This window comes from Protomyctophum bolini (assembly GCF_963924005.1).
Source record: "Protomyctophum bolini genome assembly, chromosome: 5".
In the NCBI taxonomy this organism is placed as follows: domain Eukaryota; kingdom Metazoa; phylum Chordata; class Actinopteri; order Myctophiformes; family Myctophidae; genus Protomyctophum; species Protomyctophum bolini.
Window position 1 is genome coordinate 44520448 of NC_137866.1, and position 21880 is coordinate 44542327.

The 21880-nt window shown below is 43.6% G+C and overlaps 1 protein-coding gene across 1 annotated transcript in view; it reads right to left on the bottom strand.

Moving 5' to 3' along the window:
- LOC308315146 (sterile alpha motif domain-containing protein 10-like) overlaps positions 1–21880 on the bottom strand; it is a gene marked incomplete at its 5' end in the record, with an annotated part of 102063 nt that overhangs the window by 25206 nt on the left and 54977 nt on the right. The window contains one exon of the mRNA XM_080762985.1: positions 21367–21551. Within this exon, the coding sequence (XP_080619111.1) occupies positions 21367–21551 (185 nt within the window). The remainder of the gene's footprint in view (positions 1–21366; positions 21552–21880) is intronic.

A 21880-nucleotide genomic window follows, 5' to 3' on the forward strand; every position in this document is an offset into this window, starting at 1 on the left:
CAGTGGAAACATTCGTATGAATCTGATCTCAGGTCAGAATGGGTTAATGTCCAATGTTCTCTTTCCTCTCGTCGGTCTCCATGTTCGACATATTTACATATTGTGTAGCCAGGGCTATAGGCCTGTCATAATTATTACATTTTCCAACAAAAAATGTATAAATAGCAGACGAGACGACAGAGAATCTAGGTTGTATTGTCAAGAGGAAGTTGCGACACATAAGACTCAACAATAGAAATTAATTTACGGCTGTTCATCAAAGCAAACCTGGGCTTCCATAACACCTCAAAAGTGACAAAGGCTGATCACCTCCATGATGAAATAATTTGTTCAAAAGTAGCCCAGACCAAGTATTGACTGCATATTAGAGACCTGCGGATGGCGGATTTAGCTGTGTTTTTTTTTACCACAGGTAACCGCAGTTGGCGGATGGCGCGGTTAATTTTTTATAGGATGATATAATTAATGTGGTTGGATAACGGGTGAGTTGGGTTATGAGTTGTGCCCTCATATTTTCAATTTCCATTGAATTTGTGGTTGCGGGTGACAAAAAAAAAACTCCATCCGCAGGTCTCTATACTGCATATATTAATATACTGTTCAGATGGTCGACATTTCTCGATTAAAACAATTTTATTTTTGTGATCGTGTAAAATATTCTAATATTTTGAGATGGGATTATTTGATTTTCATGATTAAAACAATAAAGGTTTTAAATACTTCACTTTATGCGCAATGCATTGAGAACATAATCTAGTAATATATATATATATATATATATATAGCTGGCATAATAATACCTCCGCCCTTCAAGAGACTAAAAATGAAGTCAGCATCCCTCCCTATATACTGTTGACCAGTCCACTATAGCTGAGGGAGGCGGTTCTGCTTCACGACTCTTAATTGAACACAACTTCATCTCCTCGCTCTGGCGTGCACACACACACACACACACACTGCACAGCACACACACACACACACACACACACACACACACACATGCCGGCGTGTGCACGACGTAGACCTGCTAATTACGCACACACATTTTCTCTCCCTATACTCAATAAAGCTATAGCTAGCAGAGGCACTATTTTCAATAACCCCAAATGTACCGGCGCTCTCTCTCTCTGTCTCTCTCTCTGTCTCTCTCTCTCCTGCATGATTGATCGTGCATTATGAGCGAAAAACACAATGAAGGAAAAAGTTATTCAGTTCCCCGGTTTGAGCCTGCCATGGCTGTTGTCTCTATCTGCACTGAAACAGTTGCTCTGACCAGTGGCGGAAAAAAGTACTCACGTGTTTTACTTTGTAAGTATAAAAGTACAGAATTCAAGTACAAGTATAGTATTGGCATCAAAATGTATACTTTGTACCCATTTAGGCCTGAAGTCGGAAGAAAAAAAATATATATATATACCTATTCAAAGATTTGTGCTACATTTTTTACGATTTTTCAAAAATAGCAGACCTACAAGCTACGAGCTTGTAGATCTGCTATTTTTAAATGGGTTCAAGAAAATGCTATTTGTAAATGGGTTAAAGTACCAAAAGTGGTTAATGTACGTTTTGTAATAATCTAAAATCTACAAAGTGACTAGTAATTCTAGTGGAAACTGTACAAGTACAATATTTGCCTCTGAGATGTATAGTGGAGTACGTAGTAGGTCAAAGTTTTTGAAATACTCCAGTGAAGTACAAATAACTCAAACTACAGTACAGTATACTGTACTTGGCTCTGACCGAGCTATAGTGTTTTGTTTTTGACTCTCCGTCATGTTTTTTGTACAGTTCTTCAATGCTGACATGAAGCAAATACATTTGGGAGCAATTATTATTATATGACAGCATGCCGGGGAGGTAGACGGTGACAAGTGGGAGTCATGTCAGGAGGGAGTCAGGAGGGAGGGAAGGAAACGGAGAACTCAAGTACCTTCACAGAGAAGCAGAGAAGTTAAGACCTGGCTTTTGTTACACAGATCTGATCTTTAGGACGTGACTGTCCAGACTGTCCACACACAGTTATATTTCCACTGATGAGAACTGTCACAAAATGTGGACAAGGAGTTGCAGCAGGACTCAAATGCAGAACGAACGACCAGGCACACAGGCAGAGCAGCTATAATATTCAAGGGGGTTTTTACTCTCAAAACGCAATAACGCACACTGGGGAAATCACATGGAACCGAATACTCAACGGACTTGGAATAACTAGGAAATACACGAGGAAACTGACCACGTTATTCGCGGCGATGAACTGAGGCATAAATATAGACTATAAGGACTACAGGTGAACTGAAACAATCAACACTGAGACTGAACTTATATTACGATAATATATATATATATATATATATTACTACGAGGTCACAATGTGGCATTATGCGTATATCAGTTGTTTTCAGCAAGTGACACTGCTGCTAGACACAAAGTACACTGTAAATCATAATTCAATCTTCACTATCCCAAGTGTCCCCTGTGACTGAGAGTCAGACTTTAATTTTAATCATATTCCACAAACCACTTAGGAATTGGGGTTCAAAATCTGATGATTGGCAAAAAAAAATCAATTTCCAACGTTGGTTTCTTTTGTTCTGTTTCAGTCTGATTCCAAATATGGATATAGTAGACAAAAAATAATGGGTTTGGGGCGGGCTGCCAATCTGAAACGTATAGCCCCAGAGACAGACAGACAGACAGACAGACAGACAAAGTGCCAAAGAACAAGATGGCATGTTGGGGGGGGGGGGGGGGGGCTACATGGTTAATTTGACTCTGGCTCACATCTCTGCGTGAGTAATGGCCTTCATCATGGAGCGCCCAGACAAGACAGGAAATGGAAAAGACGGCTGAGTCCCCTGTCCAATTCTCTCTCCGTCCCTGCATGGTCTCTCTACCTTCCTCCCCCCCTCCCCCCCTCTCCATGTTCTCTAACCATCCATCAGGCTCTATCTCTGCTGGCCAGCTCTGTCCCCCGACCGTGCACACTCCTGTCCCAACCCCCACCCCCGCACACAAGACCTACTTTCTGTCCTATATAAATCACGGATTCTCAAACCTTTTATCTATAGGACCCCCAAATTGACATATACCGTACTGTACTGTATCTGGCCGTTGACCCCCATCATTCTGAACATGTTTGGTGCTATAGGGACTCAAATCAAAACACTTTCAAGCTCTCTGTGAGCCCATGCCGGGTCAGGGACACAAAAGTATACCCCCAAAATATGGTACTTTTAGGTAATTATTTTAGGTAATTATAGCAATTATAACATTTGAGAACCAATGCTATACTATAGGAGGCGCTCCCTCATTCAATACTATATGCATGACTCAGTGATTCTTATAGCAGTTGGACGTGCGTTCCTCCCCCGCCTCACCGTTCATTCCTCTGGCCCCCGCAGCCACGATGACCGCACGGCACCGAACTGGTATAAGAATCACTGTGTCACATGCTACACTATACATGGGAGAAAGGGGGGACAGACAGACGGACGGACATGCTACACTATACAGGGAGGAAGGGGGGACAGACAGACGGACAGCCAACTGGTATAAGAATCACTGTGTCGCATGCCGCAGTATACAGGGAGAAAGGGGGGACAGACAGACAGACGGATGGACGCATGCTGCAGTATACAGGGAGGAAGGGGGGGACAGACAGACGGATGGAGAGAAGGGGGGACAGACAGACGGATGGAGAGATGGACAGACAGAGAGATGGGGAGAAGGGGGGACAGACAGACGGATGGAGAGATGGGACAGACAGAGAGATGGGGAGAAGGGGGGACAGACAGACGGATGGAGAGATGGACAGACAGAGAGATGGGGAGAAGGGGGGACAGACAGACGGATGGAGAGATGGGACAGACAGAGAGATGGGGAGAAGGGGGGACAGACAGACGGATGGAGAGATGGACAGACAGAGAGATGGAGAGAAGGGGGGACAGACAGACGGATGGAGAGATGGGACAGACAGAGAGATGGGGAGAAGGGGGGACAGACAGACGGATGGAGAGATGGACAGACAGAGAGATGGAGAGAAGGGGGGACAGACAGACGGATGGAGAGATGGACAGACAGAGAGACGGAGAGAAGGGGGGACAGACAGACGGATGGAGAGATGGACAGACAGAGAGATGGAGAGAAGGGGGGACAGACAGACGGATGGAGAGATGGGACAGACAGAGAGATGGGGAGAAGGGGGGACAGACAGACGGATGGAGAGATGGACAGACAGAGAGATGGAGAGAAGGGGGGACAGACAGACGGATGGAGAGATGGACAGACAGAGAGACGGAGAGAAGGGGGGACAGACAGACGGATGGAGAGATGGACAGACAGAGAGACGGAGAGAAGGGGGGACAGACAGACGGATGGAGAGATGGGACAGACAGAGAGATGGAGAGATGGAAGAAGACAACACAGGGGAGCAGAGAGACAGATGTTATGTATGGAGTGAGGAGGAAGTGGGGAATATAGAGGAAGTGGGTAACAACAAGTGTGCTGTTGACACACTGAAGGCTGATGCATAGTAATTGCAGGGACATTGAGCGGAAGGAAGTCTGAAGCTGTTTTAATCAGACCATTATGGATTCAGCAAGCAAAGAAGAAAATGAGCAGGTCTATTTAGCAAGAGCAAAAACATTGTCTGACTAAATAATATCTATATTGGAATTGGGATTGGAACAGAGTTTCCCCCCCCCCCCTCTCCTGGAAAAGTAATTGTTTTAGACATGCCAGGTTTCCAAGTGGCTGTGGCACTTTTCATTACTAATCGAAATAGACTGTTGACTTTGTTTATATACTCTCATGCTGGCAGAGGATTTGGGGAAGAATAAAAAATATCCACAACCATAATCTGTACGGTATAGTCACAGATTCCCTACCCTTCTTCAAAACCAACATAAAAGAGCAGCTGCAATGTCTGCAGTTTATAACTGGACCTGGACAAGTCTTCTAGCATGCCGAAATAAATGACTCTGGGAGTCATTTATTTCGGCATGCTAGAAGACTTGTCCACTGCCCACTGTTTCCGTGCTCGGACGCCGGACACAGCCAGGGACACAGCCAGGGACACACATTTCTGGGCAATGGAGTGGCCGCACCACTCAAAAAAATAATAATATATATATACATTTTGGAGTTGGCTGGTTTCTGCCTGACAGCAGAGATTATTCAAGTTACATGGAAATGACCTAAAAATGAGACGTTCTGATAAGGCTGTACGGGGTATAGCAGAATGAAGCAGAAACATCCATCCATCCATCTTCAGCCGCTTATCCGTAGTCGGGTCGCGGGGGCAACAGCTCCACCATGAGGCAGAAGCAGTTGTACATAAATGTACATTATCATGATGCATATAGCATTCCAAACCAACTAGATTTGCAATACTATGGAATCCCCTCTACTATAAACAATTACATTAAATGTATACGGATCATCCGTATGAATTAAAGGTATACAGATCACCTGTGTATACTGTACATTTAATTTAATATTAGACCCTAACGATATATCATATATACAGTTTACCACGGAGGTCCTTCCACTCCTGACATCACAGCCTGAATCGGGAGGGACTAAGCTTTTCATAGACCGATTTCCGAAATGTAGATAACATTATTTTGCTCATGCGAATGCCGAATTATAACATAGCATAACGTGTTTTTTCCCTTGTATTATTAAAATTTCCAGCATTGACAATGATTTCCCGGGCCTGTCTTTGTCTTTAAGAAAAAGAGCAGATGGATGTCATGCATTTCTCATTAAACCCCAGCCTCTAGAGTGCTAATAACGCCACAGGCACTAGTTTTTTATCCCACCTTGATTACTGCTCACAGCAGTATGGTCGGATTGCAGCCAAAACAGAAATGTCTGTCTGAGCTCCAAATAGCTCAGAATAAAAGCCTGCAAGGTGTGCACTGCACTAGCTGCCCTGTCGTGTCTGTTGGAGCCAAGCAATGTAATGGCTTTCTTTAAGGAATAGATGTTGTCGTAAACAAAGCAAATTGCCTGTACTCACAACAAATAAATGATGTGCAGAGATCAACGTGGACACGTTATTATAGGACTAGTAGGAGAGTGAACTCCCAGAGAACTGCAGGTTCTGCTGCCACTCGTATTTCTTTTAAAAACACAACTAAAGACTTTTCTGTTTGCCAACGCCATTGATTGAGTTTACCTTTCTTTTTCTCTCTTTTCTACTTCTGCACTGAAATTGTTCTGTTATTTATTTATTTTAGTGATTTCACTCAAAAAACCTTAGGTTTCGTTTTTGGCTGTGGGACCTAAGCCTTCGTACAATCAGGATAGAGAGTCAATAACGAAACCTAAGGTTTTTTGACCCCCAAGGGGTTAACTGGGGACAGGGAGGAACTATTTATATGGTCAGCACACTCTATAGTAGAGAGGATTATCACAACAAAACAAAAAAATAAGTGATATTTGAATTAAGTGAAATCACTTAATCTACCTTTAAGCGTCCTCCATCATTATAGCATTGTGTATCCTTTGCTTGATGCTCTGTCTAAAGCACAGTGAACTCATTGCCTTGTTGTTGAAAAGTGCCTTGCCTGCCTTGCCTATAGTTCAGTGGCTGTCAAAGTGCATGGGCCCTGGTGGTGACCCCCAGCAAAATGAGTTAAAGTGGCAAATCTGTTTAACCATTTTTACCCTAATCCTAACCACCTTAAATCTTTACTATTAGTCAGCTGTCAGAAAAGCGCTGATATTAAAAAAAGAAATGATCTACAAGCTCGTGACATGACAATGTGATGCGTTGCAAGCTTGTAGATCTGCTAATTCTACAGGATTTGGACAAATCTGGACAAATCTGAAACAGTCACACAAAAGCATCACGGTAATAGTTACGTTTCCACCCCGACGGAGACAATATTGTTTATGTGTTAAATGTCTTGGTGTATATTATGTAACATTTTCGTAGCGTATAAGTAAACTGTATTTACTCACTGCATGGGGGTGTATGGAAGAGTAGCTATAGCTACTATACCTTTTTGGCAGAAATAAGTAGCCTATAATTTAACAAAGAAGACATTTTGTACTCAACTCATCCTCCACTATACTATACTTACACTATAGCTCTCCTAAAACACAACCTTGAACTCGAAGTAACTTCTCGTCCTTGTTTGTGTGTGCGAGTGTGTGAGCGTGTGTGTTTTTTTTGTTTATTTTAATGTGTTTATAAAGTGAGAGCGTGCACACTTGGCTTTGTGCAGCACGCACCTGCACTCGTACCCCATGTGGAGCTGAATCAGGGATTAGCTGATGCAGAGTCGTCGGGGGGAGGAAAGCGTAGCTAGCGAGGACTCCATAAACCTCGACCCCTGTGACCGATAAGAGCTCAGCCTCTGCCCCGCTATAGCTGGCCCCGCTGATCAAAGAAGACGCTCAGCCTATTAGCAAAACATTGCATTATCGTTGTTGTCGGGCGGAAACCTCTTAACTTTTTGAGTAAATTGTGCTCATTATGCAGAAAGGGCTATATTTCATAACCATTATTAGGGCCCGAGCATTGCACAGTTGCACATTATAGTGCGAGCCCTATTGAAATCGCAAAGACTTTTCTTTGTTTATTATTCCCCACAAATGAATCGCGTTTTTGAGGCCGCTAAACGTCCTCGAAAAAGGTGGGGAAACTTTGCACACACATCACAAGTGGCTATACAGTAAGTTAGCCCTAACCCCGTGTTCTGATTGGTCGATATTTTGATAGTTTGTCCTATAACATTTCAACGGTTTGTCATACTAGACTTTTTGAGTCACGTCACTTGATTCGATTGAAAGTCCTTGTCCATGATTGGGGTCAATTATCCCCACCCCCTATTCTGATTGGTCTATATATATATGTCACAGTTTCCATCATACACCATAACTTTTTAGTTTTAAACAGTTTGTCGTAGCGTTATGAGTCGCCTCACTGGACTCGGTTGAACATCCTTGTCCTTCATTAGAGTTACTTAGCTCTGCTCTCAGTTCTTTGGCTTGGTTTGATTTGATTTATTTAGCTGTACAGCATGCACAGACAGACGCGCGAGGGCCCCGGTCATCGCTGCTTGCAGCTTTAATTACTGGATTGTAATTAGTAATGCATTGATGTCTTCTTCCCTTTACAGCTGGTAGGGGGGGGGGGGGGGGATTTTAACCCATTCTGACCGGGAACCCGTTTTGGTGTTAGCATCATGTTATGCTTTAGCTATTGAAAAATAGCAGATCTACAAGCTCATAGCGCGCCACCGAGTGGCGCGCTACGAGCTTGTAGGTCTGCTATTTTTGAAAAATCGAAGAGCGACTGACATTTTTTAGAATCTGATCTCGGGTCAGAATGGGTTCATCAGACCAGTGTGTGTCCAGTGGAAACCTCGTATGAATCTGATCTCAGGTCAGAATGGGTTAATTACTTCATGAGCTGCTGGGTAGCTTAACCTACAGTATAATAACACGTCATCATGTATCAGTTAATGTATGATTTGTATTCATCTAAATCTGCAAAGTAACTACAGGTAGTGACTATTCCTAAAGCTGTCAAGTAACTTTAGTGGACTAGAAAAGTACAATATATTCTTCTGCATATTATTATAGTGAGTATGTGCAAAAAAAAAAATACTTGAGTACTTTAGAAATAGAATTACGTGTCTGCATCCGTCGCATGTGAATGTGACGTGCAGCTGTTTTAAGTGCACGAATGTACTGAGTGTTAATGCATGTACTGTATGTATACAGTATGCACGCCTGCATCATGAATGTGTATGTAGATGAGGCTAATTAAATAGTAATGTAACAGTGTCTGGCACTGTTCTCTCTGTCATCCATAACTACATCTCTCTGGGTCACTCACTCATATTACTTCTGCTTTACTGCATTGGCTATCCGGTTGTTTTTAGGATTGATTGTAAAATTCTTTAAAGCTCTCAATGGTCTCGCACCTTCCTACCTATTATGCCTGCCTAAATATGTCCCAAACATACCCTCAGGTCTTCCACTGCTGGCCTGCTCGCTGTGCATAAAGAAATGGCAACAAAAAAACTCCGTGAAGCTGCTTTCTGCTTCTACGGGCCGACGGCATGGAAGAAACTCCCACTGTATACCTTCGACAGGCAGCCTCTGTAGACATTTTTAAAGCACAGCTCAAGACCTACTTCTCACTCTTAGTATTGATCTTTTAAATTCCTTGTTATTCATGTCCTCACTGTATCTAATTACTGCTATTATTTTAATGTTCATGCCTTGCTTTTCTTTCTCCATTGCTCTGTAGAGCACTTTGAGTTGCATTTCATGTCATGAAAGGTGCTATTTATTATTATTACATAATTGTTGGTACAGACAAACAAGCTTGTTTACTATGACAAATATTCATAAAGAAAGCCACTAAATTGCATGTCCACGCCTCCTCTACTCTGAGCCATGAGACTGGCATGTCTGTCTGTCTGTCTGTCTGTCTGTCTGTCTGTCTGTCTGTCTGTCTGTCTGTCTGTCTGTCTGTCTGTCTGTCTGTCTGTCTGTCTGTCTGTCTGTCTGTCTGTCTGTCTGTCCGTCCGTCCGTCTCGTTTTCACTCTCTCTGTCTCTCCTGCTTTCACTCTCTCCCGTGCGAGTCATTATTCCATCAGGTCGTTAATCCATCTCCCTCTCGGCCCCGAGAGACCCTGACGGGGCACCTGGCACCAAATCCTTCATAACCCCCCTTCATCTGGACACACGATCCTTCATAACACCCCTCCATGTGAGCACACAATCCTTCATAATATCTCCTTCACACCTCTCTCTCTCTCTCTCTCTCCCCTCATCGTCACACCTTTCATCTCTGCCTGCATTCTTCTCCTCTCACAGTAGCTCAGGAATCTTCAGCTTTTGTGCCTGACACTGCCTGCTGCATCATCGTGTGTGTGTGTGTGTGTGTGTGTGTGTGTGTGTGTGTGTATTGTATTGTGCATTGTGTATATTCCTGCACTATACCTGCATCGAGTGATCTTGGTACACAGAAGTTGATCTATTGAAGATTCTGACCTTCAAAGTACATAATTTCTGTTTTGATTGTATTGCTGTATTGTTGTATTGTTCTTTCTGCTTTGGCAATGTAAACGTATGTTTTCTCATGCCAATAAAGCCCTTTGAATTGAATTGAATTGTATTGTGTGTGTGTGTGTGTGTGTGTGTGTGTGTGTGTGTGTGTGTGTGTGTGTGTGTGTGTGTGTGTGTGTGTGTGTGTGTGTGTGTGTGTGTGTGTGTGTGTGTGTGTGTGTGTGTGTGTAAACATCTTGTGATCTGGTGGCTCTCAATGGGAAGAAGAAGAAGAAACACACCTGCGGCTCTTATTGGGACATTTCATTTTGCAACCAGATCTTGTTTTAATTGTGTTTTGAGTGCAGCAAATCATTATATGGTCATATAATTAAAAAAAACAACCCAGGAAAGTGTTTCTTGTCTCATACAAACATCATTAAAATAAGATTTGCAGGGACTGATCAGACTTGCGAGATATGGGGGAGCCATACCTTTGGTTGCTTTGAAGGCCATAAGATCAGAGATTTGCTTACTCTGTGCTGTGCGGGCCCCGGGAGCCAGAGGAGGGAGAGGAGAAAGGGGGCACCCGACATGTGAGAATTTTGGCTGCTTGAAGATCAAGTGAGCTGCGGCATTCTGGATCAATTGGAGAGGCTTAAGTGTGCACATTGCCTGTAGGCCAGTAAGTAAGTTCAATGTAACATCCTTAAGTGTTCATTTAAAGAAGCACTTTGCTCATTTTTCAACCTCATCTTCAAATAAAGCTTAATAAAGCTCATTATAAGATGACAAGTATTACTCTAGTCCAGTGATTCCTCAAACGTTTCAAGTAGAAACCCAAAAGAGTTTTGACCGGGACCCAAACTATAGTGAAAAGGTTGGTAATTGAAATCTTGTTTGAAATGGCCAAACCTGCTTGCTGACATGTCATTGGTAGGCAGTGGTGAAAAGTAACTACATCTACTCAAGTACTCTACTTAAGTACAATTTTGTAATACTTTACTGGAGTATTTCCACATTTCAATACTTCTACTCCATTACATGTCACTCAGAGGCAAATATTGTACTTTGACTCAACTACAATTATTTAAAAAATGTAGTTACTATAGTTACTTAAGTTTTGAAGATCTGAATCATTATTACAAAACATACATACTACACTAACTATTTGAGTACACGTACCAGGTGGTGTCTGAACTGTCCACAGCCCTCCTCTGAGAGTGAGTCTGATAATGAGCATTTAGTATATGAAGATAATACTGAAAATGGTGGTCCAAAAGTGCTCCTTAATCCTGAGATCAGATTCTAAAAATGTCTTCTATACATCCTGACAGTTTTCTGAAAAAGCTGATGTTTCTATGTCAGTCGTTCTTTGATTTTTCAAAAATAGCAGACCTACAAGCTCGTAGCGCGCCACTCGGTGGCGCGCTATGAGCTTGTAGATCTGCTATTTTTCAATAGCTAAAGCATAACATAATGCTAACACCAAAAGGGGTTCCCGCCCCAAAATGGGTTTTAAACACAGAGTCTACAAATGTGGCTACATGTGTAAACTGGAGTTATAAGTGGATAAATCATTAAGGATTTTACTGCATAATGTACCCGCTTTCCATGAATTCCACCATCTCTCTTTCTCTCCTCATTAATAAAAATAATGTTTTCAGCTGCTCTCAAGCATCGTAGATGTATATTCCTGTATCCTGATTGGCTGAGATGGCACGTAATATTTTTTAATAACATGGATCTAAAACTGTTACTGGTAATATTTACATATAAAGTAATGTAATGCGGCCTGTGCGTACATCAGAGATCTCCGGAAAACATGGTTATGTCAGCGGATCCTGCAGCATTTTCCTTGTGGGATCAATTAAGTTCTCTCCTACATCCACAGTGGATACAGGATAATATATCTTATATCCAGTATAATTTAGCGGGGCGGGCTGATTTGTGTCATAATATGTTTCCTATTTAATCTCTATCGGGTGGAAACCTCATGTGTCCAAAAACCGTTACTTTTCAGGATTTAAAATTCAAAACGCATAAAAAGTAGTCCGTCCTGGACCGTGGCTGGTATATAACCCTGCAGTCTGGCAGTGTGCCGCGGGTTCGACTCCCGATCCCGACGGCCCCTTTACTGCATGTCTCTCTCCCCATTTCCTGTCTGTCCCTCTATAAAACATATAAAATAAAATAAAACATTTAAAAAAAGGACGGTTAGCTCAACCATCTGGACACCTAGGCTGCCGAGCCAGCCTGACGGCGTGCCGCGGGCTCCACTCCCCATCCCGACGGCCCTAGCCGTGTGTCTTCCCCAACCGTCTCTCTATACCCCGTTTCCTGTCAGACTATACTTTCATCCTATCAATAAAGGCAGAAAAAGCCCAAAGAATATCTTAAAAAAAAAAAAAAGTAGCAGATCCGCAAGCTCAAAACATCTTTATTATTTTTGGTTTATGGTTTTATTATCGTTGCTTTTGTTGTTGTTGTTGTCTTCTTTTGTGATGGAACCGGGGAGGGGGGGGGGGGGGGGGGTATATGTGAGGTTGTTTGTCTACCAAAATTGAAAATCCTATAAATAAAGTTTTTTTTTTTTAAATAAACGTGGCGCTTCGTGGGGCGCGCTTCAAGCTTGCGCATATGCTACTTTTGATGCTTTGTGCGACACTGTACTATGACAATTGGGCGTTAATTAAAAGAAAAAACGCAAATAGTTAGAATATGTAGATAGGGGATTTCTGCCCGACACCGTCACCGACGGTTATTAATTAACTTCGGATCAGTCGCGGGCGCGTCAAACAACAGTCTCTTCATCAAAGTCTGTGAATTCCAATACACTAGCTTTTTTTTTTTTTTTGCTTATCCGCTGGCATTGTCATGTCAACATTACATGTCTCCGCAGCAAGAGAGATGCTCATTACACGGTGCGTATAATCCGTGCGATCAGCGTAACATCATTGATTCTCTAAATCTCCCCACTGAGTTGCCGACAGTATCTTATCGCTCTGATAAACGAGCTCCCTCATCAGGGGACAGGACACGAATGATACGGCCCCCGCCTCGATATATACTTGACATAATTTGGCCCTTGGGGAAAACTGACTGGGGGAAAATCCTGCTGCTCTAGGCTTAATAAACAGGCAAACCCGAGAGCTGGTTTTGCAGCTTATTAAAAAGTTGTTTTCCCCCAACGCCCACCCCTGAAATATACTGCGAATGCTGTATCAATTACGTGAAATCATCGACAGTAACAACTAGGAAATTGTGTGGCTCTGGGGGAAACGGTGTCACTCAGGCTCCAATATGTCCAGAGCGTGGCGTCGGTCAGCTATATGACATATGGTTCTCAAAGTGGGGGTCCTGGGACCTCTGGGTGGTTCAAGGGGGTCCCCAGCGAAAGTAGTTAATATAGAGAGAGCATCACAATCATTTTAACAACTTCCATTTACATGTTGGCTAAAAACAGAATAGAAGATATGCCACACACACACACACACGCACGCACTGGCCTCAAATGCAGAGCCATGCCGGCCCGTAACACAAGTGGCAGTTGTTAATGAGAGCCTTTGGGTCTAATTAAAACACTGGGCTCTATCAGGCTCACAGTTGTCTACGTGTGGAGGAGGTTGTGTCCGACCCAACAGTATATCTCTAAGGCCTGTGTGTTTGTGTCAGCAGAGCAGAGCAGAGCAGGGCAGTGACTATCCATCCTGTAATGAGGAAGTGCAACACACTGACCGACCGTCGCCTGCATATTCAGCTTGGCTATTTAAACCAGGGCTATACAGTCATGACACTCAATCTGCAGTCCTCAATGGATTCAGGACTGGACACGGCCCCTGGCCTGGCCAGCCTTCACAAATGAGGCAATAGCCCAAGCCCACTGTGTGCTTGTGGAGAGGAGCAAACAATGGAACACATCAATGGAGTTTGTCCTCTCCAAGGCCTGAAAGGGAGATTAGTCGCCCTCCGTACACAGCAGACCAGGAGGCAACAGCTTGACGTATTGGACTCTGCATTCGCTCAATAAATCTCATGTCTGACAGCAAAATCTTGCTATTTGTTCCAAAACAAGCTTTATACCCAAGTTGCTTACGTACATGTAACTGCTACTATAACATCGAAAGCATAATTCGTTTTGGAAGCTAGTTTTCGTAATGCAGTGTGACGAATGTTCTGTTCACAGGTCCTAAAGGTACTTTTGCCCATGCACATGAGCCAGTACCACGTCTCATCCAATTGAATTCACAATGTAGGCATTTGGGTGCGAGATTGAAAAAATCATAGGCATTATGATTCCATAATGCATGGACCTCTCTAGTCAGCAAACAGCAGAGTAAAGTCACATGAGTGCAGGGAGAATGAAGTAGACAGTATAGCATACCAGATACTGTATAAACACCAAAGCATCTGTCAAATCATCTCTAAAAACATTAGAACAAGTGTCCAAAACATATCTGCATCGTAAGCTACTCTCTATGGAACAAAGGTGACACATAAGGGCTGAGTGCTATAGAGGGTGAGGTGGTGTCTGAAGAGTCCAGTCTTCAGACTGCAGTGGAGTGAGTCTGCAGCTCTGTTCAATGGGGAGCTTATTACACTGTTTGGGAGCCAGGAGGGAGCAAGACACACACAGGCTCATGCACACTCGCACATAAAACACACACACAAAAAACACAAAAACACGCACGCACGCACGCAAATTAGGTTTGGTAAAAGCACAGTAGCCACTGTTTCTTCCCAAAATGCATCTCTCTCCCATTCCCACTACGTGAACAGCGATATGATCACTCTCACAACAACAGAGTGAAACACAGAGCACGTTGACAACACCCCGCCACCCTCGCCATCCCCGCCACCCCTGCCACCCCGGCCCACACCCCTGCCACCCCGCCCTGCTCTCCCCATCTGGACAATTACTGCAGCCAGCTGAGAGAGGGCACAGCGAGTGGTGCCTACTACACTATATGACCCATCATCCTCTAACTGTACAACATTTATATATCGTTGGGCAGAAACCTCAAATCTCCATATTCTAGCTTTTTGTGTTTTTTCAACTTCCGGCTTTATCATTCGTCACACAAAAGCATCAAAAGTAGCAGATGCGCTTGAAAGACGCGCTTGAAAAATACTTGAAATTAAATAAAAAATATTAAAACATCTACAAGCTCACAAGATGTGATGCATTCTGAGCTTATATAGACTTTTTTTTGGGGGGAGGCTTTGTACTTTCATGACATCCGTGCAGAGTGAAACACTGAGTATCATTTTTTTTTTTACATTCTCAGACTTAAATGAACACTGACGTCTTACTGTATAACATCTCTGCCTGTCTCCTCTGACTGTCCATCAGTGCACGTTCATGAAAGATTCATACCTATAGTTCTTTAGACGACTGGTTCTCAATGTCGGGTCCGGTGAGTCGGCAACCATCGGCGGTACCAAATGGACCCGTTACTTACAGGTCTGTTAACTGCGAGAGTGTAACAACTGTAAACGCTGCGGTGTTAAAAGCAATATGGCTGCTGTGACCCCGAGCATTGAAACTACAGAGCTTACATAACTCCAGTCCAGATGTGTTGTGATATTTGCGATACTGTAGCTTATTTTGCGTGTTAACAACAGCACCTCTCTACAAGACATAGGAAAAAAAAGCCTGAAGGCCATATGTACAGTGTGTGAGGGTATGTGTGTGTGTGTGTGTGTGTGTGTGTGTGCGTGTGTGCACGTGTGTGTGTGTGTGTGTGTGTGTGTGTGTGTGTGTGTGTGTGCGTGCGTGCGTGTTAATAACGCGTGTGATTTCAGCCTTGTTTAATTGCAGTGGAAGGTTCCCCAGGCTGTGCCTTCTATGGGAAGTCAGTGTTGCCAGAGTTTACGAGATAAAAATAAGCGACCACGTCTACGCAAACAAGCCCAATTAGGCCACATGAGACACTTTAAACCATGCAACGGTATTTGAAAATGGACGATCTGCAAACTCACAACGCTTTGCGATGAGATGCATTGTGAGCTTGTAGATCTGCGATTTCCAAAATAAACGGCAGATCTATGGCATGAAGTTGTTTGAGAACCACTGGAAACAACATTTAGGCCTAAGCAACTACACTTTAAGAACATAGCCCCCCCAAAAGAGAAAAGAAAATCGGCAACTACCAATATTTACAAGCAACTTTACAGGAATAAAAACCAAACAAGTTGCTTATAATAAGCATACTGTACAATGCACATGGCAACAGTGGACTCTGTTGGTTTCACTTACTGTAGCTGCTTCCCTCATTAGAGGTGATGTGTGTATATAACCATCCTAATGGAGTCTAATCATAACCCCACAGAGAGCTGATACTGGGCGCACACGCACACGCACACACACACACACACACACGTGCACACGCACACACACGCACGCACACACTGAGCCTTTGAATAATACATAAAGCGGTAGCACGTTGCTTAATGCCACATGAGGAAATCACAAGACATTACGTTCCTCATGCTATGGACGCGCTTTAATTATATAATCCCGGTGTGTATTTATTTATTCACACGGAAACATGGCTTTCTTTATTAAGTCTTTCACAGTCATATATAGCTGAGGGGGCCCTCCGTCTCTCATGAATTATTGAACATCCGAGAAGCATATTTGTACATCTCTCTCTCTACTGTCCCTACAGTTAACACGTTAGTGAGAGAAACGAGAACAAAACGACCTCCGCCAGGTCCTCCGCTTATACGCTCCCAAGACCACCCCTTGACGTCAGCAGTTACAGTGCATGATGGTGGAAGAAGTTCTCAGAAGTGAAATACCCCCATGTAGAAGTCGTCTATTCAAATCTAAGTAAAAAGTACTTGGCATCAAAATATACTGTACGTACAGGATCAAATGTACGTGAAAAGGTACTCAGAATCATAAGGAAGCTAACATCCGTGTATGAGTATACACTATGTGCTACTACAGTATGTCTACATAAAATGCTATCTAAATTACATAAGTTGAGCCTTTGCATACACCTAAATCGAGGCTGGGGCAAGTGCTATGGGCTAAGATGGAAACATAAATAATATATCTGCTGTCCGGAAGAAACCTCATAACTCCAAAATGTTCATTTTTCAGGAAATGAAAAAGAATACGTTTTAAGTAAATCAATAAAATCTTATATTTTTAAAACGATGCAATACTGCCCCGTCAAAGTTGGTGTTGTGACTTTAGATATTGTCAATTACTTGCATGAGAAGGAGATGGAGGTGGTGGAGTTAGCGGTTTTAGCAGACAGTTTGAGGGTCCAATGGTTGTCCAATGCGTTTTTTACAACTTTGGTTCAATTGGTTCAATATTTTCGAAACAACACACAGACGTAAAGGGTGCATCAAAAGCACTGATTTATGGAATAAAATCAAAAACCTCAAAAATGGAGTCATGAGGTTTATATGCAGGTATAGATGTATATAGATACTGGAACTTCTTTGAATCTATAATATGAATACAGATTCAAAGAAGTTTGAAAATAGAAAGACTTAACACGTTCGGGGCCTTAAGATTTATCCATCCATCCTATCTAGGCTGCCGGGATCGATCTATCGGCAGGTTTGCCTGCCAATATTTGCCAACACCATTTGATTAGCTGCATTTGTGTTGCTTTCATTACGGTGCACTATATAAGCTCAGCCTTATACAGAATGCCATGTTTTGTACCCCGCACTCGTTTTGAACCTGCATTGGAAAACAATAAAGGGGGTTTCAGTCCCCTTTAAGTATGCTTAGTTACTGTCTAAGTATGCTTATAGTTACTGTCCACCGCTGCCTACATTTATATCCCCTTGATGTGAGGAGCCAGAGCAGTGTTACGTCATAAGCTGCCTTATAGGTTGCGCGCTGCGGGGACGTCTCAAAATAGAGCCTTGGCCGTTTGTTTTTGTCTTTGTAAAGCTGCACAGATGCGGTTCCATATTGCACGAGAGCAGCCTTTAGTCACTTAAACCCCCTGAACTTCAGCTCCTGATGTTTTCACTCAACACAACAATTATCTTTGCCAAAAAGGCCATAGCCTCGCTATAGCCAGTCTCTTTATACCCTTTTCTCCTCAATGTAGTCATTATGCTGCTGTTGTATCCTACTGACTCACAGTGAGGAGCCCCCACCGGGAGGACGAAGAGCCTCTTCGTCCGACTCCTTCCGTCCGACATTCCCTGCTGACAGGTGCCACCCCAACCCGTAGGTGGACATGAAGTGACACATACGTTATCACCCTCCCCGCCCGGGGCCAATTGTGTTCGTATTATGCTCGACGTAGCCGGACGCACTGCGGTGGATTTGAACCCCCAGCCTCTGCGGTGCTGGTGGGCACACTGCGGGGCACAGTGGGAGCCAGCCTCTGTTTCAGTGAGGTTTAAGTGGTTAGGTTGTGGCGCTGATGAAAAGTCTCAAAATAGACTTTTGTCCGTTTGTTTTTGTCTCGGTTGTATGGAGTTCCATATTGCGTGAGAGCCAGTGTGTGGCAGTAAAATTACGTTCTCAGGACTCTGCTCCGCTCCACCACTCGCTGTCATTCATATGGCTGATGGTGACAGTCTGCACGTGTCATAAAGCAAGCTGCTCTGCATTCCTCACCCACTTATCAGCCTCCAATTAACTTCTACGTCCCGTTGCTTCTATTAGTCTGTATTATGAATGTTATTCCCAGAAGAATGCAGATGTTCTGGATTTTTTTTAACCACTTTCGTCTTCCCAATTTAGTCGTTATGCCAATTAATTCTTCGCCACATGAGCATTTGTGCCTGTCGTTGACATGCGCAGAGCAAGTTCAGTCAGGGAACCTCAGTGCAGTCGCTGCCGGCCGTTAATTAACTGCCGCCTCAGCATCACGCTCTCATTCACATGATTCACTCAACCAATCACACGCTCACTCCATCTTCATACCGGCTACTTTAACTGGAGGTTTGCATTCCTCCTCCTGCTTCCTTCCTTGCTGCTGCTGTATCAGCGTGCTGCTGCTCACCCACCTCCACCCCAGCTACCACCTGTCGTTTTGGATCTACTGTTTAGGTACGGTGGGATTCAGAGTCCCTATGGTCGGGACTGATGCGCTTGATCCGAGTACCTAAAAAGCAGATCCAATACATCGCCAAACCATAATAAATATACTGTATTGCTCATCTTATATATTCAATAAATATATATATTACATCCATTCTTGAGTTGTCCTGACTGAAACACATTTCTGTGTGTTGTCACGCATGCTGTTGTATCCTATCGGCTCACTGGCTGCCAGTGAGGAGCCCCCACCGGGAGGACATAATAAGCCTTCGTTCTACTCCTCCCTGTTGACAGGTGCCCAGCCCCCCTAGACCATAGGAGTATGTGTATATGTGCTCCGACAAAGCCGGATGCACCACAGCGTATTCAAACCCCCAGACTCTTTGGTGATGGGACATTACTTCACCAGTTCACAATTTGAACACCCAAGAATGCCGATGTTCTGGAACGTTTTCTGAACTATACACCATTGGGTATACACACATATATATACACACAGTACACTCAAATAGACTCAGGTTTTCAGTATCAGGCATTACATTGAACCAGGGCTCAAATTGAGAGGGGGGCCGCCTTGGGGCCATTATAGAGTGAACAATTCCAGTGCCATTTCGTCAGGCTTATTATACAAGTGCTTATTCAGTAACCTCATGTTCATTTTGCACCTTTTCCTTTTTCGCATGACAAGAGCAAAATGTAAATTGATGGCGACACTTAAAGGCACGCAGCCTCCAGACATTATTACTTCATTTCCCCACTGAACGGCGTAATCATAAGTCAGTAAGTCACGCCTTAATGATGCAATGAATGGCAACCGTGCAGAGTTGCCAGTCAAGGCCTTACAGAAGTACAAAGTGAGCACAGCAACATCGAGCATATAGTTAGAGGGCATGGTGTCCTCCTTAGAAGTTATTTCTTATTCACAAAGATATAGAGCATATAAACTATAGTCAGTCAGATTGTGACTGGCCATATAAGGTGACTGGATAAACTTAAAATAAACGTAAAATATGAATCATAATAATGTGTATGATACAGTATAATTGAGGGGGAAGGGTGTCTGTGTCTGTTCTAAGTCACAAAGAGATGTTCCATCTCTTTCACACACAGCGAGAGATGTTCCATCTCTTTGTGGACTAAGGAATAGTTTAATGCTCGTGAAGTGGATATATATCAGCAGGGATAATCGTACATTTAGCCTAAAATGTTGAACTTTGAACTGAAATTGCACTTGCTTGTCTGAAATGTTCTATGGTGCCCATCTATGGATAGCACTACAGACTGGCATTGGAATATAAGACACGGCCTAGAAACCCTAAAAAAGGAAGACCACTCATATGATCTGAACACTGCATTACATTGTGCTGTTTTAGCACAATTAGCAGTATTTTAAATAGTGTTACACAACCAGTTCCTCTCTGGTGGTGGTGTATTAACACAGTCAGTCTAAGGGGCAGTACTAGTGTCCACCATTTGTTCTGAAAACACCAAGTTGAATATATTCTAGCTCTCAGCCAAGCAGATAAAGCAGGACACGCTGCGGTTTTCCCAAAACGCAACACTCCCAATGTCAACATTGCAAACCATATGCTGCGCTCAGGAAAAACATTGTCTTCGTGGACAACCTAAGACAAATGGGTCTGAGGTGCGACCGGTCAAGCAAGTACAAGCAAAAACAATTAAGACTCCCTCAGACACTAACAAATCTACAGTACACCACCATAGGTATAGTAAGTAGCCTCGTTCCCAGCCTTTACTAATCTCCGAGGAGTGAAACTGTCACAGTCACAGACATTGCCTGTCTAGCTCTTGTATTTCTATGTTATGTTCTAGTTGTTTTGGTTCTATGTTGTCTTCCCCAGGTGTTTCTCATGTTGTAATCACTAATCAGCCCTCTTGTGTATATCAGTCTTGTTCCCCGCAGTCAGTCCTTGTCCAGTCATTGTTTGGTGTGTCACTTCATGTTCAGTGTTAGTTTGTGATTATGATGTTTTCTCAGTTTTTGAAATAAATCCCCCAAATTTGATTTTGAACCATGCCTGCCTTGCTGTCCTGTATTTGGGTCCTACCACCCCCTGCCCATCGTGACAGTCTGGTCACGACCTAATGCAGAGAGTGTCATATAGGGGTGTAGGTATTCCCACCGAAAAAAATATTTTTCAACCAATAAGAAATCCCGTTTCGTTCACATGTAAACAGATTTGTAAAGCCTCATTTCATTGGGCCGTACTGGTCCGTTTAGACAGTCATATCAACCAGCTATAGGACAGGTGTTTCCCAGCCAGCGGTGGGTATTATTTATTGGGTGATAAACACATACCTGGATGCCCTCGGTGCCCGGCTGCTGCAGCAGTTTGACGGTGCGCGTGTGAGTCTTCTGCCCGCGGCCGTCGTGCCACGTCAGGCTGCTGCCCCCGCCCCGACGCCCCGGCAGCTGGTAGCTCAGCTCCTCCACCGACACCGTGTGCTCCAGGGAGGCGCGGCAGAAACTGAAGCTGGACGCCGCTGCGGTGCAGGAGGAGGAGGAGGAGGAGGAGGAGGAGGTGGTGGAGGTGAGACAGAGACAGGTAGAGGTGCAGGAGGAGGAGGAGGTGGTAGTGGAGGTGAGACAGAGACAGGTAGAGAGAGAGAGAGAGAGAGAGAGAGAGAGCAGACAGGAGAGGGAAAATGTGGAAAAGGGAAGAGGATATAGAGTTTAGTTTGGTTTATTTGAAAAGTCATAACACGACATGAAAACTATTTGACACTATGATTATGACCGCAGTCTAGGACGTATTTCCATTGAGGTCCTCTCATATGCTGCATAACATAACATGACAGACATGAACAATGTC